The sequence below is a fragment of the Ictalurus furcatus genome, chromosome 24, assembly GCF_023375685.1.
Source record: "Ictalurus furcatus strain D&B chromosome 24, Billie_1.0, whole genome shotgun sequence".
Classification (NCBI taxonomy): domain Eukaryota; kingdom Metazoa; phylum Chordata; class Actinopteri; order Siluriformes; family Ictaluridae; genus Ictalurus; species Ictalurus furcatus.
Window position 1 is genome coordinate 8,689,678 of NC_071278.1, and position 16,725 is coordinate 8,706,402.

The 16,725-nt window shown below is 43.7% G+C and overlaps 2 protein-coding genes across 2 annotated transcripts in view; one reads left to right on the plus strand and one right to left on the minus strand.

Annotated features, from left to right (window-relative positions):
- eif3hb (eukaryotic translation initiation factor 3, subunit H, b) overlaps positions 1–16,725 on the minus strand; it is an 88,045-nt gene that overhangs the window by 24,699 nt on the left and 46,621 nt on the right. Inside the window, exon 3 of the mRNA XM_053612339.1 lies at positions 2,651–2,818. Within this exon, the coding sequence (XP_053468314.1) occupies positions 2,651–2,818 (168 nt within the window). The remainder of the gene's footprint in view (positions 1–2,650; positions 2,819–16,725) is intronic.
- The window catches only part of vps28 (VPS28 subunit of ESCRT-I), a 200,612-nt gene continuing 195,521 nt past the window's right edge, over positions 11,635–16,725 (plus strand). Inside the window, exon 1 of the mRNA XM_053612345.1 lies at positions 11,635–11,644. The gene's annotated coding sequence lies outside the window, so the exon portion shown is untranslated. The remainder of the gene's footprint in view (positions 11,645–16,725) is intronic.

The following is a 16,725-nucleotide window of genomic DNA, read 5'->3' on the forward strand; positions in this document are numbered from 1 at the left end:
TAATGGGCACACCCTGTCCCTACATAACCCTCCAGTTACGTACGATTCAATATGCCTTAATATGATAAGTGAAGAAACGGAATAACTTCCCGAGCAAAATGCTAGTTATGAAGGAGAAATGTTTACATATGGCTGCCATTTTACCGTTTCCTGTTTTATTTACAATGGTTTTAAAAGACGTTTAGGAAAATGCCAGGCCTGATACAAGGCCGAAGAAAGGTGCATCACATATATTTCGTTCATAATCAAATATAACGTGCTATCCTATAAACCTAATGGGACTGTATTAAGAGATGAGCCAAGTGTGGGCTATCATCCTAGATATCTTTTGATTTAATGAAATGTCATTAAAGTTTACCCATTTCGACTAGAAGAGTACATTTTAGCCTACTGATATTCATGCATATTCTAAATTAAACCTCTAATTTAATTTACTCTGCTTACAGACTGAAAAGCATTTGCCTGGACTAATAAGAAATACATCACAGGCTTCACTAAATTCGCTAAAAAATCCTCAGTGAAAAAGACTGGCGAGTTTTGTAAAACACGACGTGGAATGAAAGCAGCTTAAAAACACGTTTAACGGGCGACTCTGCTTCTCACAGGATCGTGCCAGGGAGCACCTCAGTCACGACACCCACGGCTGCTCTGAAAGGCCTTATTGTCTGTTTGGAGCATGTGGAGCAGGTTCTGGCAGCTGCTAGGTGTCTGATGTAGATTTGCGCTACAGGACTGCGCCCTGATAGGGAGCCACATCTGGCACGAGGGGAGTGACTGACGAAACTTACTGACAGCAAGTGGACCAGGAGGGAGGAGGGCACTGAGAACACTGGGGGTTTTTGTGCGTATGTGTTGTCGGTCCACCCCTCTGTGTCTCAGCCGCTCAATCACAGAGCCTGGAGTGCACTGAGAGCACAGCTGAGTGAGGGGAAGTGTGCATGTAGGTCTGTCATAAATGCAGCTCCATGCATGGCTGCCCCCATCTGCCCCTCCACACACATCAGCACACAGCCACATGGTGTACAGGGCTATACAGGAAATGCTCATACTAGAGGGGGAAGGGGGCGAAGGGGAGGGGGTCGTCCAGTGCACCAAGCCCTCCAGCATTCCTGAAGGTACACATCAGCACTCCGATAGCAGGCAAAACAAATACAGAGGAGGAAACCCTGTCTAGACAGAGCTGCTGCTGGCCAGCTACACACACTGAGCTACTGTTTATCCGGGGGGGGGGGGGCAGAGAGAGAGAGAGAGAGAGAGAGAGGAGGAGGAGGCAGAGAGAGAGAGAGAGAGAGAGAGGCAGAGAGAGAGAGAGAGAGAGAGAGAGAGAGAGAGAGAGAGAGAGAGAGGAAGAGGCAGAGAGAGAGAGAGAGAGAGAGAGAGAGAGAGAGAGAGAGAGAGGGAGAGGAAGAGGCAGAGAGAGAGAGAGAGAGAGAGAGGAAGAGGCAGAGAGAGAGAGAGAGAGAGAGAGGCAGAGAGAGAGAGAGAGAGAGGGGAAGAGGCAGAGAGAGAGAGAGAGAGAGGAAGAGGCAGAGAGAGAGAGAGAGAGAGAGAGAGAGGGGAAGAGGCAGAGAGAGAGAGAGAGAGAGAGAGAGAGAGGGGAAGAGGCAGAGAGAGAGAGAGAGAGAGAGGGGAAGAGGCAGAGAGAGAGAGAGAGAGAGAGAGAGAGAGAGAGAGGAAGAGGCAGAGAGAGAGAGAGAGAGAGAGAGAGAGGGGAAGAGGCAGAGAGAGAGAGAGAGAGAGAGAGAGAGGGGAAGAGGCAGAGAGAGAGAGAGAGAGAGAGAGGGGAAGAGGCAGAGAGAGAGAGAGAGAGAGAGAGAGAGAGAGGAAGAGGCAGAGAGAGAGAGAGAGAGAGAGAGAGGAAGAGGCAGAGAGAGAGAGAGAGAAGGTCTATAGAGAGAAAAAATATAAAATGCATGACTGCAAAATGGAGAGAGAACAAGTTAAAAGGTAGGTAGGTAGGAAGGTAGATGAAAAAAAAAAGAGAACAGAGAGGGGAAGAGAGAGACTAAAAGTGTGTTTATCTTCCTATGATGCTTTGGCAATACTGTAAATGTATACGGTCATGCCAATAAATCTTATTGAAAATGCTGAATTCGAGAGAGAGAGCACGAGAGACAGTGAGAGAGGGAAAGAGCCAGTGGACACAAAAGATATACATGGGGGGGGGGAGAGAGAGAGAGAGAGAGAGAGAGAGAGAGAGAGAGAGAGAGAGAGAGAGAGAGAGAGAGAGGATACAGAGAAGGAAAAAGACAACACCTGAAACACAGAGAGGGAGAGAGAGAGACACACAGAGAGAGAGAGAGACAGAGAGAGGATACAGAGAAGGAAAAAGAAGACACCTGAAACACAGAGTGAGAGAGAGACACAGAGAGAGAGAGAGACAGAGAGAGACAGAGAGAGAGACAGAGAGAGAGACACAGAGACAGAAAGAGAGAGAGAGAGAGACAGAAAGTCAACACCAAACAGTAGAAGTAACAGGGAGTAAAAGCAGGGCTAGTTCAGACAACAGAGATGGTGAGCTATGCACAAGGCCATGACAGAACATAAGCAATGGAAGAGTGAGAAACACAAGATTAAACCCAAATCTCATTAGCTCTGGCAAAACACATTATGAAAGAGACAGACAGATGGAAGGAGAGGAAAACTGTACCGTAGATTAGCACCACAGACTCCTCGATGGCATGCTGGTAGCTGAACTGAGAGTCCAGCAGGGCCCGGCTCATGAAAGAGCCGAAGAACGTGGACTGGTACCATCCCACGTGCAGATGGTCGATGTTGACGTGACGAAGACTTCTCATCATCTCCATCTGATACTGAACTGTGAGGCAGAAGAGACACACATGTGTTTTGTCAAATGTTTTCACGCTACACAACTGACTGTAGTTTAGTCATGACCAAAAGTTTTGGCTTCTCTGACTTTTTAATCCAAAAAGCCAACATTAGATATGAATTATTACTGACTTTGCTACACAAACTGCATAAAATCACTAATCCACATAGGTTAAACCTTGAATAAATGCCCTGTGTTTATTTAATAAATCGTGTTTATTTTTTTGTTTATTAGTCAATGTAGCAATTAACACCTCTTCTACACATATAACGATCAAAACAGCTCAGAAACTTCCAAATCAAAATCAGTATCTTTATTAAAAATCCATCCATCCATCTTCTATACCGCTTATCCTTTTCAGGGTCACGGGGAACCTAGAGCCTTTCACAGGAAGAATGGCTCACAAGGCGGGGTACACCCTTGACAGGGTGCTAATCCATCGCAGGGCACAATCACATACACACTCACACACCCATTCATACACTACGGACACCTTGGACACGCCAATCAGCCTACCATGCATGTCTTTGGGCTGGGGGAGGAAACCGGAGTACCCGGAGGAAACCCCCGCTGCACGGGGAGAACATGCAAACTCCACACACACAGGACCATGGTGGGAATTGAACCCCCGACCCTGGAGGTGTGAGGCGAATGTGCTTCTTTATTAACCATATATTTTATAAAGTGTTTTCTTTTAAAAAAAAAAAAAAAAACATTGCCATGTTATTTCATAGCGATTAATGGCGTATTATAGCTGTATATTTTAATCATCATCCAGAACGCATCACATTATGTATCACTGGCAGCCATAGCCAATCAATATCCACGTCCTGTTTACACGCTGACAAAAGAGCGAGGAAAACCTGGGGCTTCAGGATGGAAAATGTTGATGTATGTACGCTTAATTGGAGAAATAAAAATAAATAAACAAATAAAAAGCCAACAGGATTGGCTGTGTTTGTATTTGCTGGTCTTATTATGTATAAATGTTCTGGCATAAGCATAGCGTAAAGTTAATACTGTAGCTAATGTCAGATAACATTGGCTTTACATATTTCCAATATTAGTTTGCTCAATGTAATAAGTGAATTTTAATAAACTGACCGTTCCAGTGCAAGTATAACTGAAGGACTGAGAATTTGTCCATATGGTTGCACAGAAAAATCTATATTCAAATGTATTTAATTATGATTCCAATGCAAAATGTGTGGTGGATTGCGAAAACCCGTGAGACGTTTTGGCCAAAATGGGGTTTTCCTGCATAACATGCTTTAACACGTCAACTTAAAGGGGCCAAAAAGATATTTCCCCACTATGACATGAAACTGTATTCATCATATTGCCTAGGCTGTTTTTCTGTAAAATGCATACTGGGTAAAGAGTCAGCAGCAAATACAGTCAGTCTGTCCAAAGATGTCTAATACCTTGCTACTTAAATGTGATTTCCCCACATAGTGAACGTCAATTTGTTGGAAAGTTGCATAAGGGACATAAGCCTGATCAATTCAGTACTCAGACGCCGGCTGTCAAAATGTCCGCGATGCTTCTGTGTAGCAGTCGAAAGGCAATCTTTAAATGCAATTTCCCCCTTTTTAACTTTTGGTAAGCAGATTTTAAAATGCTATGGCTTTACTTCTTGTTGAGATCCACACAAAAGCAAAACACTTCGTACTGCAATAACAGCTCTGACCCATCGAGGCATGGACTCCACAAGACCTGTGTAGGTGTGCTGTGGTATCTGGCACCAAGACGTTAACAGCAGATCCTTTAAGTCCTGTAAGTTGTGAAGTGGGGCCTCCGTGGAACGGACTTGTTTTTCCAGAACATCCCGGAGACACTTGATTGGATTGAGATCTGGGGAATCTGGAGACCAAGTCAACACCTCTCTGAACTCTCTGTCATGTTCTTCAAACCATTCCTGAACAATTTTTGCAGTGTGGCAGGACATGTCCTGCTGAAAGTGGCCACTGCCATTAGGGAATACTGGTGTACTTGGTCTGCAACAATGTTTCGGTAGGTGGTACGTGTCAAAGTAATATGAACGCCAGGACCCAAGATTTCCCAGCAGAACATTGACCTGAGCATCACACTGCACCTGCCAACTTGCCTTCTTCCCATAGTGCACCCCGGTGCCATCTCTTCCCCAGGTAAGCAACCCACATGATGAAAAAGATAATGTGATTCATCAGACCACGCCACCTTCTTCCATTGCCCCATGGTCCAGTTCAGATGCTCACGTGCCTGTTGTAGGAGCTTTTGGCAGTGGACAGGGGTCAGCATGGGCACTCCGACTCTTTCTACGGCTACGCAGTCAAATACGCAGCAAGCTGCAATGCACTGTGTCTTCTGACATCCTCCTATCAGAGCCAGCATGAACTTTTTCAGCAATTTGTGCTACAGTAGCTCTTCTGTGGGATCAGACCAGACGGGCTAGCCTTCGCTCCTCAGGCGCATCACTGAGCCCTGGCCGCCCCTAACCCTGTCACTGGTTCATTGGTTGTCCTTCCTTGGACCACTTGAGGTATGTACTAACTAATATTTTTTACAGACAATAAAATGTCTGAAATGTATGAAATGCTGTAGTCATGATCCTTTCTTGTTAGGTGCCAGAGAGGACAGAGAGGACAGAGGGAAAATCGAGAGAGAGAGAGAGAGAGAGAGAGAGAGAGAGTGATGGAGGAAAAGGCTCGGATCTGCTTTATCACCAGAGCTGCTGAATGTACCAGCAAATCAGATGTCTGACAAAATGATGGAATGGTTGGGGTGTGTGTGTGTGGGTGTGTGTGTGTGTGGGGTTGGCCAGGAAAAGGCAAAAGGCTTAATAGAAACACTGGAGCTTTTAGGGACAGGTGCAAAGTGGGACCCTGAAATCACAGCTTCCTGCTCTGTAAACAATTACCATTGAGCAGAGAAGAGGGCGTGCTGAGTATCACCGTGTGTGTGTGTGTGTCAGAAAGCTTAGTGGCCAGTCCAAACAGCATGTGTGAAAAACAGATTAATGACTACTGCATGTGTTCATGTGTGTGCGCGCCGTCATGCATATGAGTGCACGTAGGTATTTATATTGGTGTGCATGATGGCGGAGTGGTCACTGCTGATTGTGGTGGTGTGTGTGCGTCTCAGGAGTTCGACAGTTCCACTCCTTGGTCAGACAAATGGTGGTATTTTGGGAGTGCCGTCTCAACCCACTCTGTGACATTATGCTTCACCATGGGACTGACAACATGGCAAACAGCAACCACAGAGCACACACTCCCACACCTCCGCACGCTCAGCTGGAATACGCCAGGCCATGAATTTCCTCTCTTTGACAGCTCTAGCTCAGCGGCAGTATGTGACAGAAGAGTAATATCAGGGTTGGAATTACAGTTCACACGTCAAACAAGCCCTGCAAGAGTCTCACCCCTTCATCCCGAATGCCAGAAGTGCCCTGCTTTTTCTCATAATCTCATTTTACAAACAAGAGCTAAAGACTGCAATTCTGGGGCAGTGCTCTTTATTTATGAAAGCGCTCGGAGAAGAAAAACAGCTGGGTGAAGCAGACGCTTGTAGCCCGTGTAGGCCTCACGCTTTCTTCCAAACAATTGCAAATCGAAACTGGTAAAGACGAACCGCCGAGCAAACCGCTTGTTCATACAGCTCACACAAGCTCAGCTTTAAGGGAAGTCGATGCCGAGTCGGGGAGTGCAAAGGAAAAACAATGTGGCTTTTTTTTTCCTTTTCCAGAGAATACATGCAGACTTCAAAAGCGGCGGTTGGGCGCACACATTCCAATACGCGGCACTGATCTTAACCGCAAGTCGGATCTTTCTCGGAGAAACGACATGGATGCAAAATAGAAAATAAATAAATAAACAAGGTCAACGAGGGGGGAAAAAAGAGAAAAAAAAGAAAAAAAGAACAAACCCCAAACCCAGAAAAGCATTTGAAACAACACAAAAAAACAAGATAATGAGAGTCTTACTGATGCTGTCCTGTAATTAAAAGTCTTTTCGGCAGGCAGACACACAACCGGGCAGAAATATAAAAGCAGGGCCAAAGCCACCAGATCAGAGCTTGAAAGAAAGTGGGCTTTTCTGTACAAAATTACAAATGCGATCTGAGGCCTCTCTTAAATGTTTAACTTTTAGTGTGGACACGTTTAATGCCACGGTTTAAGAGGAACAAGAAAAAGAGCGCGCTGAGTGACAATACAGGGTTTTCAACGAACAGCCCAGAGGGCGCTCGAGCAGATCTGGGGCACATATGGCCCTCGCATGCCAAGTTTCGAAAGGACTGGACTATGACTGCAATAAGTTGTAACTGTGTTTGACATTGGATTACTGCACTGCACCAATTGTAAAAATGGTTTATGGTGTGTTGCATCGGTTTGAAGTAAAGTGAGACAGACAACTGTGTAAAGCAGGCAAGCCAAGTTTGCTGACTGTGTAAGGCACGGATGCCACCTCATCTGTGAAACACGGTGCCACGGGCATGTACAGCTGCCAGTGTGACACCAACTCACGGGGCTTTATTAATGATGTGACCGTGGATGGCAGCAGAGGGATGCATTCTGAAGTGAACAGAAACATCTCAACTGCTCAGATGCTTTTGGGTGGGTGAGGGGTGGGGGGTGGGGGTGGGTGTCTAAGAGTGATGCTTTTAGTACAATGCTAACGCAACTTAGGAGTTTCACAAGCCCAGAAATTGGAAAGATTTTGATTAGTCAACTGATCTGAGCACTACTAATCACTTAGTCCGCTCACAAAGTCATCAGAGACGACACCCAGCAAGTGGTGAGGTTTGGATGACGGGCATCAAGTCATACTAACATGGCCAGTGAAAAATGGAAAAACATTGTAGAAAAAGAGGTGATGATTTGTGTGCGTTTGTTATTCCAGATTCTGCACGTTAACCTCATCGCTGAATCAAATGTCCTGATGTGCCGAAAAGAACTCCATTCCATCATTCTCCAATTCCTTGTGGACTGTACTGTTCCTCTTACTCTCTTCTTTCACAACTTTCTCTCGCGCTCTCTCTCTCATGTACACCTACTCAGTCTGAGACTAACAGTGAATCTGCGTAACAGGAGACTGGATCCGTTTTACATTACAAACACACAGAAAAGATCTGCAGTACATTCTGAATACTTATTCTACTCAGTAAAAGGGGTTCAGATGTGAACATCCCGTCGAGACTCTGCTCAGAGTCTGTTCAGGTTTAAAATGTAGACATATACACATGTGTATAGGGAATGGTCTGAGTCTACACCAAGGAGTGGTGTTCTAGAGGCTTCCAACAGCGTGGCAGACCAACCCAACCTTTGGTTTTGTTGCCATTTGCGGTGGAAAGTTGTGCTTGTGTGTTTGGAGATTTGGAGTGTGATCAATCACTACACTGCCTTTGAGCATTCTTCCCACAATTCATTACAGCACGTAGCATAGCTAGCAATAGTTACCGCCACAAACGAGATATTTTTCATTCTTTGCTTAAAGAAAGCAGTATAAAAGTCAATGTCAATAACGACAAATTGCTGTAGGTTGTTTAATGTTTAGTATGTATGGTTATCATATGGTTACTAATTATGCTCCGTATAAACGGACCAGCAAAAGATCCGTCATTGTTAAAGTTCATTTGTGAAGAGGATACGTCTATTTAGTGTTCTTACAAGTGTGTGTTTTGTAACGCTCGGACGTAAAGCTGTAAATAAGTTTTCAGATAAATAAAATGATTCAAGATGGAAAGAATGTTTGCAGGTTCCTCAGTAACTTATTAACTTCAAGAGATGTTAGTAAGAAGAGACGAAACTTTTGGTGAGGCAATGACAGTTCATATCTGTTATAAGTGGAACTGTAGGTGATTTATTTCCATGTGCAGGCTCTCTTTGATTTATTCACTTTTTCCCCTCCTTGCCATACCATACGAGTACCTGTAATAACCATTACAGGTACATATCCATACATACTGTAATAACCATACATGCTGTATGAAGCTACTCAACTCGGTTGTTTTATTTGTTCCAAACCGAATCTAAACATTTTCCAGAGAGAAAGATCATCAAGGTATGTTCGCTGTAATAATCCTACAAAATTACAAACAATAATGCAAAAGTACACACTAGATTATACACAGAAAGCAAAAGTGGTTTAATTGGGTGGTAACAATACCCAAACATACAATTCCCTGCCACAATAAACCTGCTTATATAAAGGACAGGAGGAAATGCATACCACACAACAATACAGCTAAAAACACAACTATCGAAAACAATATATATAAAATAGTAGCATCATTATTAAATCCAGGTATCTGCATTGTCTTTTGTTTGTTCAACGTTCAAATAGACCAAGTGTACATAATTATGCATATTTCATTCATACAGTCAAAAAATAAGTACACCCAATGGAAATTGTTGGCTTTTTTTGACATATTTGGACACGCAAACGTGTAGTTCTTTAAGACATTCATAAAAAAAAAAAAAGGTTCTGGATGCCTATGATTTGAAATACATCATTCCACTGTAAGGAAAATCATCTACAAATGGCGCAGATTTCAAACGACTGCCAATTAGTCCAGGACTTGCCGTCCCAGCAAATTTCCATGGGGTGTACTTATTTTTTCACATGACTGTATATTTATGTCCAGTAGCTGCTTTATCCCAGTCAGGCCTGCATCCATCTCAGGAATATTGGGCACAAGGCAGGAATACACCCTGAATGGGACGCATGTCCACCATATGCACACATTCACTCACACCTAGCTTAGCCATTTCGCCTAATAACATGTTTTTGGGAAGCAGGAGGAACTGAAGAACCACGGTGAAACCCACATGGACCCTGGACCCAGAACATACACAAAGACCAGGATTCCGGAGCTGTGAGGCTTCTCAGCCCTCGTGTCACCCCATACACATGTAAAATACAGCCTATATTTATATTTTAAAAAATTATAGTATATTATAACGCAGCTACTGGATTGTCAAAAACAAATGGCTTTTCCTCTCCACTGTAGCACAGGGCAACAGGAGGATGAACCAAAACTGGCTAATGATACCTGCTTCCACATGCTCTGAGTAGTATTGTTTCTCCATCAGGTGCAAAAACTTTTAGCCAAGACTTTCCATTACACATACAAGGCCATATAGAACTAATAAGTTTCTACTTTACATGCCTTACCAATCTAGGCTTATTTTCTTTCTGAATACTTTCACCTCGCTCTCTTTCTCTGCAAGCCCACAGTCTCAGACTTGTTAAGAGACAGATATTCAATCACTGACAGCTTGTTAGGTCTGTGGAATTGGGCACCTCTGCCCTGCCATGCACGTTGAAATCGGTTTCATGAAAACAGGTTCAAAAACCTCAGGTCCAGTTTGGCAAAATGTATACCATAGCCAATTTACATAGGTGCATATCTGAAAACATGACATGCTAACGATTCCGAAAGATACGACCATCCGTAATAGGATGGAATTTTTTTTTTTAAATAATTGAAGATAATATACACGGATATACCATTGCTGCACCACACTAGCTTCTTCAGGCTTAGCACTTGTGATCTTCTGGTATTAAAGGAAGCAAAATAGAAATGCTCATAAAGTAGAGATCTGATTAGGTCAACTGGAACTCAGGGAATTAGACCCCTGGTTATAGGATTTATCGCTGTTCACTACATCAACACAGAACGTTAGGGATCAGAAATAATTGCACCCTGTTTCAGGTTCCACAAATCAACAGCAATAACAGCTATGTTCACACACTTCCACATCCACATAAAGGACAAAGATGAGAATTGAGGTCCTTGTGCTCACTGTCTGTTTTAAATAAGATCAGTAACACTATGGGAGGCAGGAGTTAGGAGGCAGCACTAGCCCATGGCTGCTTTCCCTGAACTACAGAGTTACAGCTCCATCTAGTGAGAGAGCTTTTCTCATCGATGAAATAAAATGCACCGAAACAACTTCCTGTGCCTTCGAAGTCTGCATACCACCGGAATGGGTGGATCTGTACAAAAACCAGGTTGCAGCTGTTGCTGGATTGCCGTAGCGCTGATCCATAGAGGAAGTGGGTATCTTTCACAAGTCATTAGTGCGTCTACACCTCCTAATAGCAGTTCATCCCAGGACACAGCACAAACCTCACTGCCGGTTGAGCAGGTCGAGCAACACTGTAAGAACACAGCTCTACGTCTGGAGAAGAACAGAGAGGTTTATTTCCTCTTCTCATCCTCCGTGCTTACTAATTACACATCACAAGCCTCTGCTTGCCTGTCAATCAGCTGTCCATAAAGCGGCAAGCCGTGTCTTTTTGCACAAGGAGAAGTAGGACAATGCGATCCTTACCTCCCTGGTGTCTCGGAGTTTGTTGGTGTAACAGAGGTGTGTGGGTGTTTAGAGAGAGAATGCACTTCAGCTCTGAGCGGTCCTGACTACTGCAGAAACCCAGAAGTGCTTGTGCCTTTCGTTCATTTTTTCACCTAGTTTAGAGGCATGGTATAAATGCTGCTTGCTGGCTCTTTTTATGCATTCTGTGTAGGACCGACCTTGTAACATGGCAATTTATCCAACGAGATAATATGCCTTAAAGCCAAAAGAACAAGAGCAGACAAATACAAAAGGACTGAGTGATGATAAGCAGCTCTGCTATGAACGGTTCACACTCATTACACATCGATCACACTCGTCTAAAAACGCAGTCCATCAGCCGAGAGCATTGAACAAACGGAGAAGAAGAATAAAGAAAAGTACCATTTTAGCCCACCGAAAAGAGTGAGAGTAGACCAGCCCATGCAATGAAAGAAAAAAAAAGGGGGGGGGGCGGGGGGGGGGGACAGTGTGAAATAATCTGACCGCGTATACAAGTGAGGCAGGCTTTACTTTCCCAACAGATTCAGTTTGGCACAGGTAATTGTGATATTGTGAATCTCCATGGTAAATAATTGGAAAACAGGTGTGAAAAATTCACAGTATGTTCAAAGGAAAGGAAGAACTGTAAGTGACATTTACCGTGCGTTCACACCCTGCCTAGCGAACGACAAACTGACAGGTAACCGTGTCATTTCTTTTCCTCAGTCAGCAGCACTACAACAAAACAATATGACAAATACCATCTCAGCTGAGATTTTGTGATGTATTAAAGCAGCAAATCCAAATAATTCACTTCTGAAAAATTCTTCACAGTGTTTGAGACAGGTGTATCTCATGGTTCTCTACTCATCAGTTCAATTTCGTCCTGGTAGTTGCCATTCAACAGTGATTAGTGCACAAAAAAGATCTATAACCAGATCTATAAGAATATCTAGAACCATGGACTTAGTTTTTCTTTGGTTTTCTTGTCATATACATTTTTACTACTACTAATAAAAATAATTCCTTATATTTATATTTTCTAGAAACTCAAAGCGCTTTACATAATATGAATGGGGGGGATCTTATCAACCACCACCAGTGTGTAGCATCCACCTGGATGATGCGACGGCAGTCATAGTGCGCCAGAACACCCACCACACACCAGATATTAAGTGAAGAGAAGAGAGCGATGTAGCCAATTCAGAAATGGGGATTATTAGGGGGCCATGATAGAGAAGGGAATACTCATTGGGGAATTTCACCAGGGCGCCGGGGTTATACCTCTACTCTTTTACCATAAGTGTCCTGGGATTTTTAATGACCACAGAGAGTCAGGACCTCGGTTTAAGGACCTCATCCGAATGACGGAGCTGTTTCTACAGTATAGTCCCTGTCACTATACTAAGCCCTACACATACCACAGGGTGAGCGCCCCCTGCTGGCCTCATTAATACCACTTCCAGCAGCAACCTTAGTTTTCCAAAGTAGTTCTCCCATCCAGGTCCTGGCCAGGCTCAACCCTGCTCATCTTCAGTGGGAGAACTGCAGGGAGGCTCTGGTACTAGTCGACCAGTACAAATTTTTATTAGTCAACTAGGTGTAACTTCCAAAGTTATAGAAAAAAATCTCTTATTTTTAGGCTGCTATATATGTGCAGCAAAGACTGCCCTTCAATTAACAGCTATATTCAGGCTACAACTTCAATTTCCAGCTCTGATGCGTTTTTAGGCTTCTCTCGATCTGTGTATCATCTTACACAATTCAGGGATGCACCAATTCTTAAAATGCATTCATGTGGATGAGCCAGTGGCTTGGCAGAAATTGTGGATTCTGAAACTGAGAGCACACGGCATGGCCTGATGGATGGAGGATACAATGTCTACAGCAGTGTCTGCAGGGTTTTTCCACTGTGTTCAAGTCCAGCCTCGGTAGTATTGAAAACAAGTCTGGATCGGACTCTCTAAGGTGACATGCGTAGCTGATCTGACTCTAAACTAGCTGAGTGGGATTGGATCGTGATGTGCAACCCACGGCTCTGAAAGGGCTCTTTCACACAGCGCTGATAACAACACTATTTAGTTTTAAAGGACAACAAAAGTACGTAAGTATGGAAGGAACTCCATACGGAATTCGGGTGCTAGGTTTTTAAAAAACAGGCACACGCTTCTACACTTCTCACTATACACAGTTCGCTGTAGAATTGGCTTCAACTAGTTGGAAATACTTTCCAACTAGCAGTCAGTATATTTACCCTGCGTTCTTTACCATCTGCGTCACTGTTTGTTCTACCACCCGGACTAATCAACAGCTTCCCACAATGGTGACTATTAGTCAACTAGTCTATGCAATACAAGGCATGTCCATTGACATCATTGATTTGTCATGTTTGTCATGTAATATGAATGCAGCTTTAAAGAAAAATTGGTTGAGACAAATAAATGAAAGAACTCCAGAGTTGCAGGACTGACCCAGAGCAGCCATCTCATCAAGTCTAACCCAAGCGAGCTTGGGTAAACAGCTTACATCAGTCATCAGGCTCTGTTTTCTGTCAGGCTCAGAAGGACATGCCCCATTCTGTCAATGTCCTCAGGGGCCCCTGCAACCAAAACACACCACGGTAACGTTCCGGCCCTCTGTTTGCAACGAGGAAGTGGAGGACACCAGGGAAGAGCATGGGTGGAGATAAGCATGGCTTCAGAAAACACCATCCCTCTGTCCTTACAGAAGAGCACCACAGATAAGAGACAAGGTCTAAAGTCAAAAGTGTTCAACAAGGTCATCATGTACACGGACCTTGAGAGAGTTGGCATACAATGATAAACCACTGGTCATTTCTTGTGAGAATGAGGAGGTTACAATCTTAGATGGTTTCAGTATAATACTAGACAGGACAGGTCAGACTGAAAGTGGGATCAGACTGTGAACTTCAAATCCAGTCCACGCAAACACAGATACTCCAATCCACATCCATCCCAGTCTACAAGAAAAAAATCTATTTGAAAATGCTCACATTAGCATGGCCAGCCAACTGGGTGGTGAGAATAAATAAACTGTCTCGTCAAAAGCACCAAGAATAACATTAGGAGTATGTGTACCGAGTGGAAAAGATGGCGAAATGTGGAAAAACTCCAACATGGACAACAGTTCATTCGTTCATCTTCAGTAACTGCTTTATTCTTTTCTGGGTCAAACTAGGATTCATATGTGGCTTGACGATGATATGGAACTACTGCTTAAGGTTACTCTTGGGTTTTATCTGAAATCTCCATTCGCAGTGCAGTTTTATACCAGCAGTGCGGTGGATTCAGGAGAAACCTAGCCAGCAGCCATGATAAACAACGCATCTTAGCACATTCATAACGCATGCAAAACTGCGCAGGTTGATGCTGGGGATGGGGCCTGGGTATCAGACCACTTGATGAGTAGACATGTTAGTTAAAGAAACCAAACAAGGGCTGATGAACACAGAATTTTCTGCATGCTTCCCCCAGTAGATAGAAAAACTTCAGTTAAGCACCCAGATCCCCAGGCACCAGGTACAGATTGATTCAGTCTCTGACTATGCGCTAATGTTCACTGGAGCTTTGTTCTAGCAGCTTTAACTCCACAAAAGCTGCAAGAACACATGGACCAAGGAAATCCAGATTTCACACAAACAAGTCCCTGGTGGTACAGTACAGCAAACAAACAAACAAACAAACAAACAAATAAATAAAAACAACACGGCTCTGCTAGACGCATTAAACAAATCACTGCATTTTTAATATTACAATCTTGCGATATGTTTTGGGGTTATTAATAGCTTATTATCAGATCATCAGAAGGTTAAAGTTGTACTTGCAGTTTGCAGTACATCCAAAAATGGCACTTTGTACCAAAGCTAATTGGATCTTAAGGCTTTGTTCACACTATGCGATTAGCTGTCTGACTGCCACTACAATGGCTACTAGCTATTTATTTTGTCTTGAAGGACTTCCACCATTGGGTTGAAGGACTCGTGCAGTCATGAGTGGTTAAAATCCGTACGTACATCACTATTAGCCTAATGCTAAGCTGTGTTCGCAAGATGATTCCTCTTTGCTATTCACAAACAGGCTCTAGACAGCTTTCTGATTACAGACATCTGTCTAGGGGCTGTCTGGCCACAGGGGAAGAAAAGCATCAAAACACCCATGGCATATGCAGCTATGACATGACTTGATTAGAGATTCCAGCAGCCCTTTTCTCTTCACAACATAGGGTTTGGAAAAGATCGACACGCAACCTTTATCCTAAATCTGCTGGAAGAATGCTGCATCATGGTGTTTTTTCACTGCCGTTTTCCAGCTCTTCTGTCTTTCGCTTGCTCTCAACACACCTTTGTCTGATTAGCGGTGAACAGCGGAAGCAGTGGAGGCGGAGGTAGCATTGGCTTGGAAGCCCGTCATTAGCAGCATTAGTCCTTTCATCCTCTTTGTCATCACAGTGCAAAACAAACCCTTTTAGGCAGCCTTCCATGCTGTTCTTTCCTTGGTGATCGAAAGACTCGTGTGAATGATGGGGACCGCCTTACTTAGTGCATGCTGCACACAGATTAGTTTATCGCAAGACACAGACATTGCAAACACACTCAAAAGCTTGTGTCCCAACCCTGCTACGCAACCTTTGCCTCTCTCAGCAGCTCAGGCTTCAACTAAAAACCCCTTCTTTGCAAGAAGTGCCACGACAATTAAAAGGAGTGTGGGAACGATGTGTACAACAGCCTCCGAATCTGGGCCAGGACACATACTGAGCGCTAAAGTTTTCCAACAAATACAACACACAAAAGCTTACACCAGGGATCTACTTCTGCTGATCTGATCTAAACCAGCAGTCCCATGAGGAAAGCAGAAGTAACTTCTCTGATGGCACTCATCTCTTCAAAACAAACCCGAGGAGATAAACACGGATCAATGAATAATTCCAAGCTAATGCAAGACTCTGATATGCAAACAGGGGCTCTGAAAAGTGTCAGTCTTTTGATTCCGTGATGGAAGAAATGGAAGAAATAAAAAGACAACTGTGTTATATTGAACCCTTGGCAATGCGATGATTAGTCAAGCCACACACCTTTTGATATACAACCACAGGCAGACCTTCACTTTGTTCCTAAGTCCATGGCCTGGAATAGACTCGCCTGAGGGCGGGAGGCAACCCAGGAACAATAAGACAGCTTAGAAACGCCAGCCTTGTGGACGCTCATTACCAACCCAGAGCCATCCTCCAGGCAAGACTAGCATGCAGAAAAAATCCGAGGTAGCATAAGCGAAAAGCAAGGCAAACAGCCTGGAGGTGGATGGGATGAGCGGAGAGAGGAAAACAGTGGGTTGTTAGTCAGCAGACAAGACAGTGAGCACACAACATTTCAAAGCTAATATTTCTGAGGTCTGGTCACAAAAGGATCAGAGAAGAATGGCCTCAGGGTCATCTAATCTAACAGATTAACTGTGGTTCTAATCTGTATGGCAGGACACACTGAGGGAACTGCTGCACACCACATGCTAAAGGGAAAGCAATAATAATAATAATAATAATAATAATAATAATAATAATA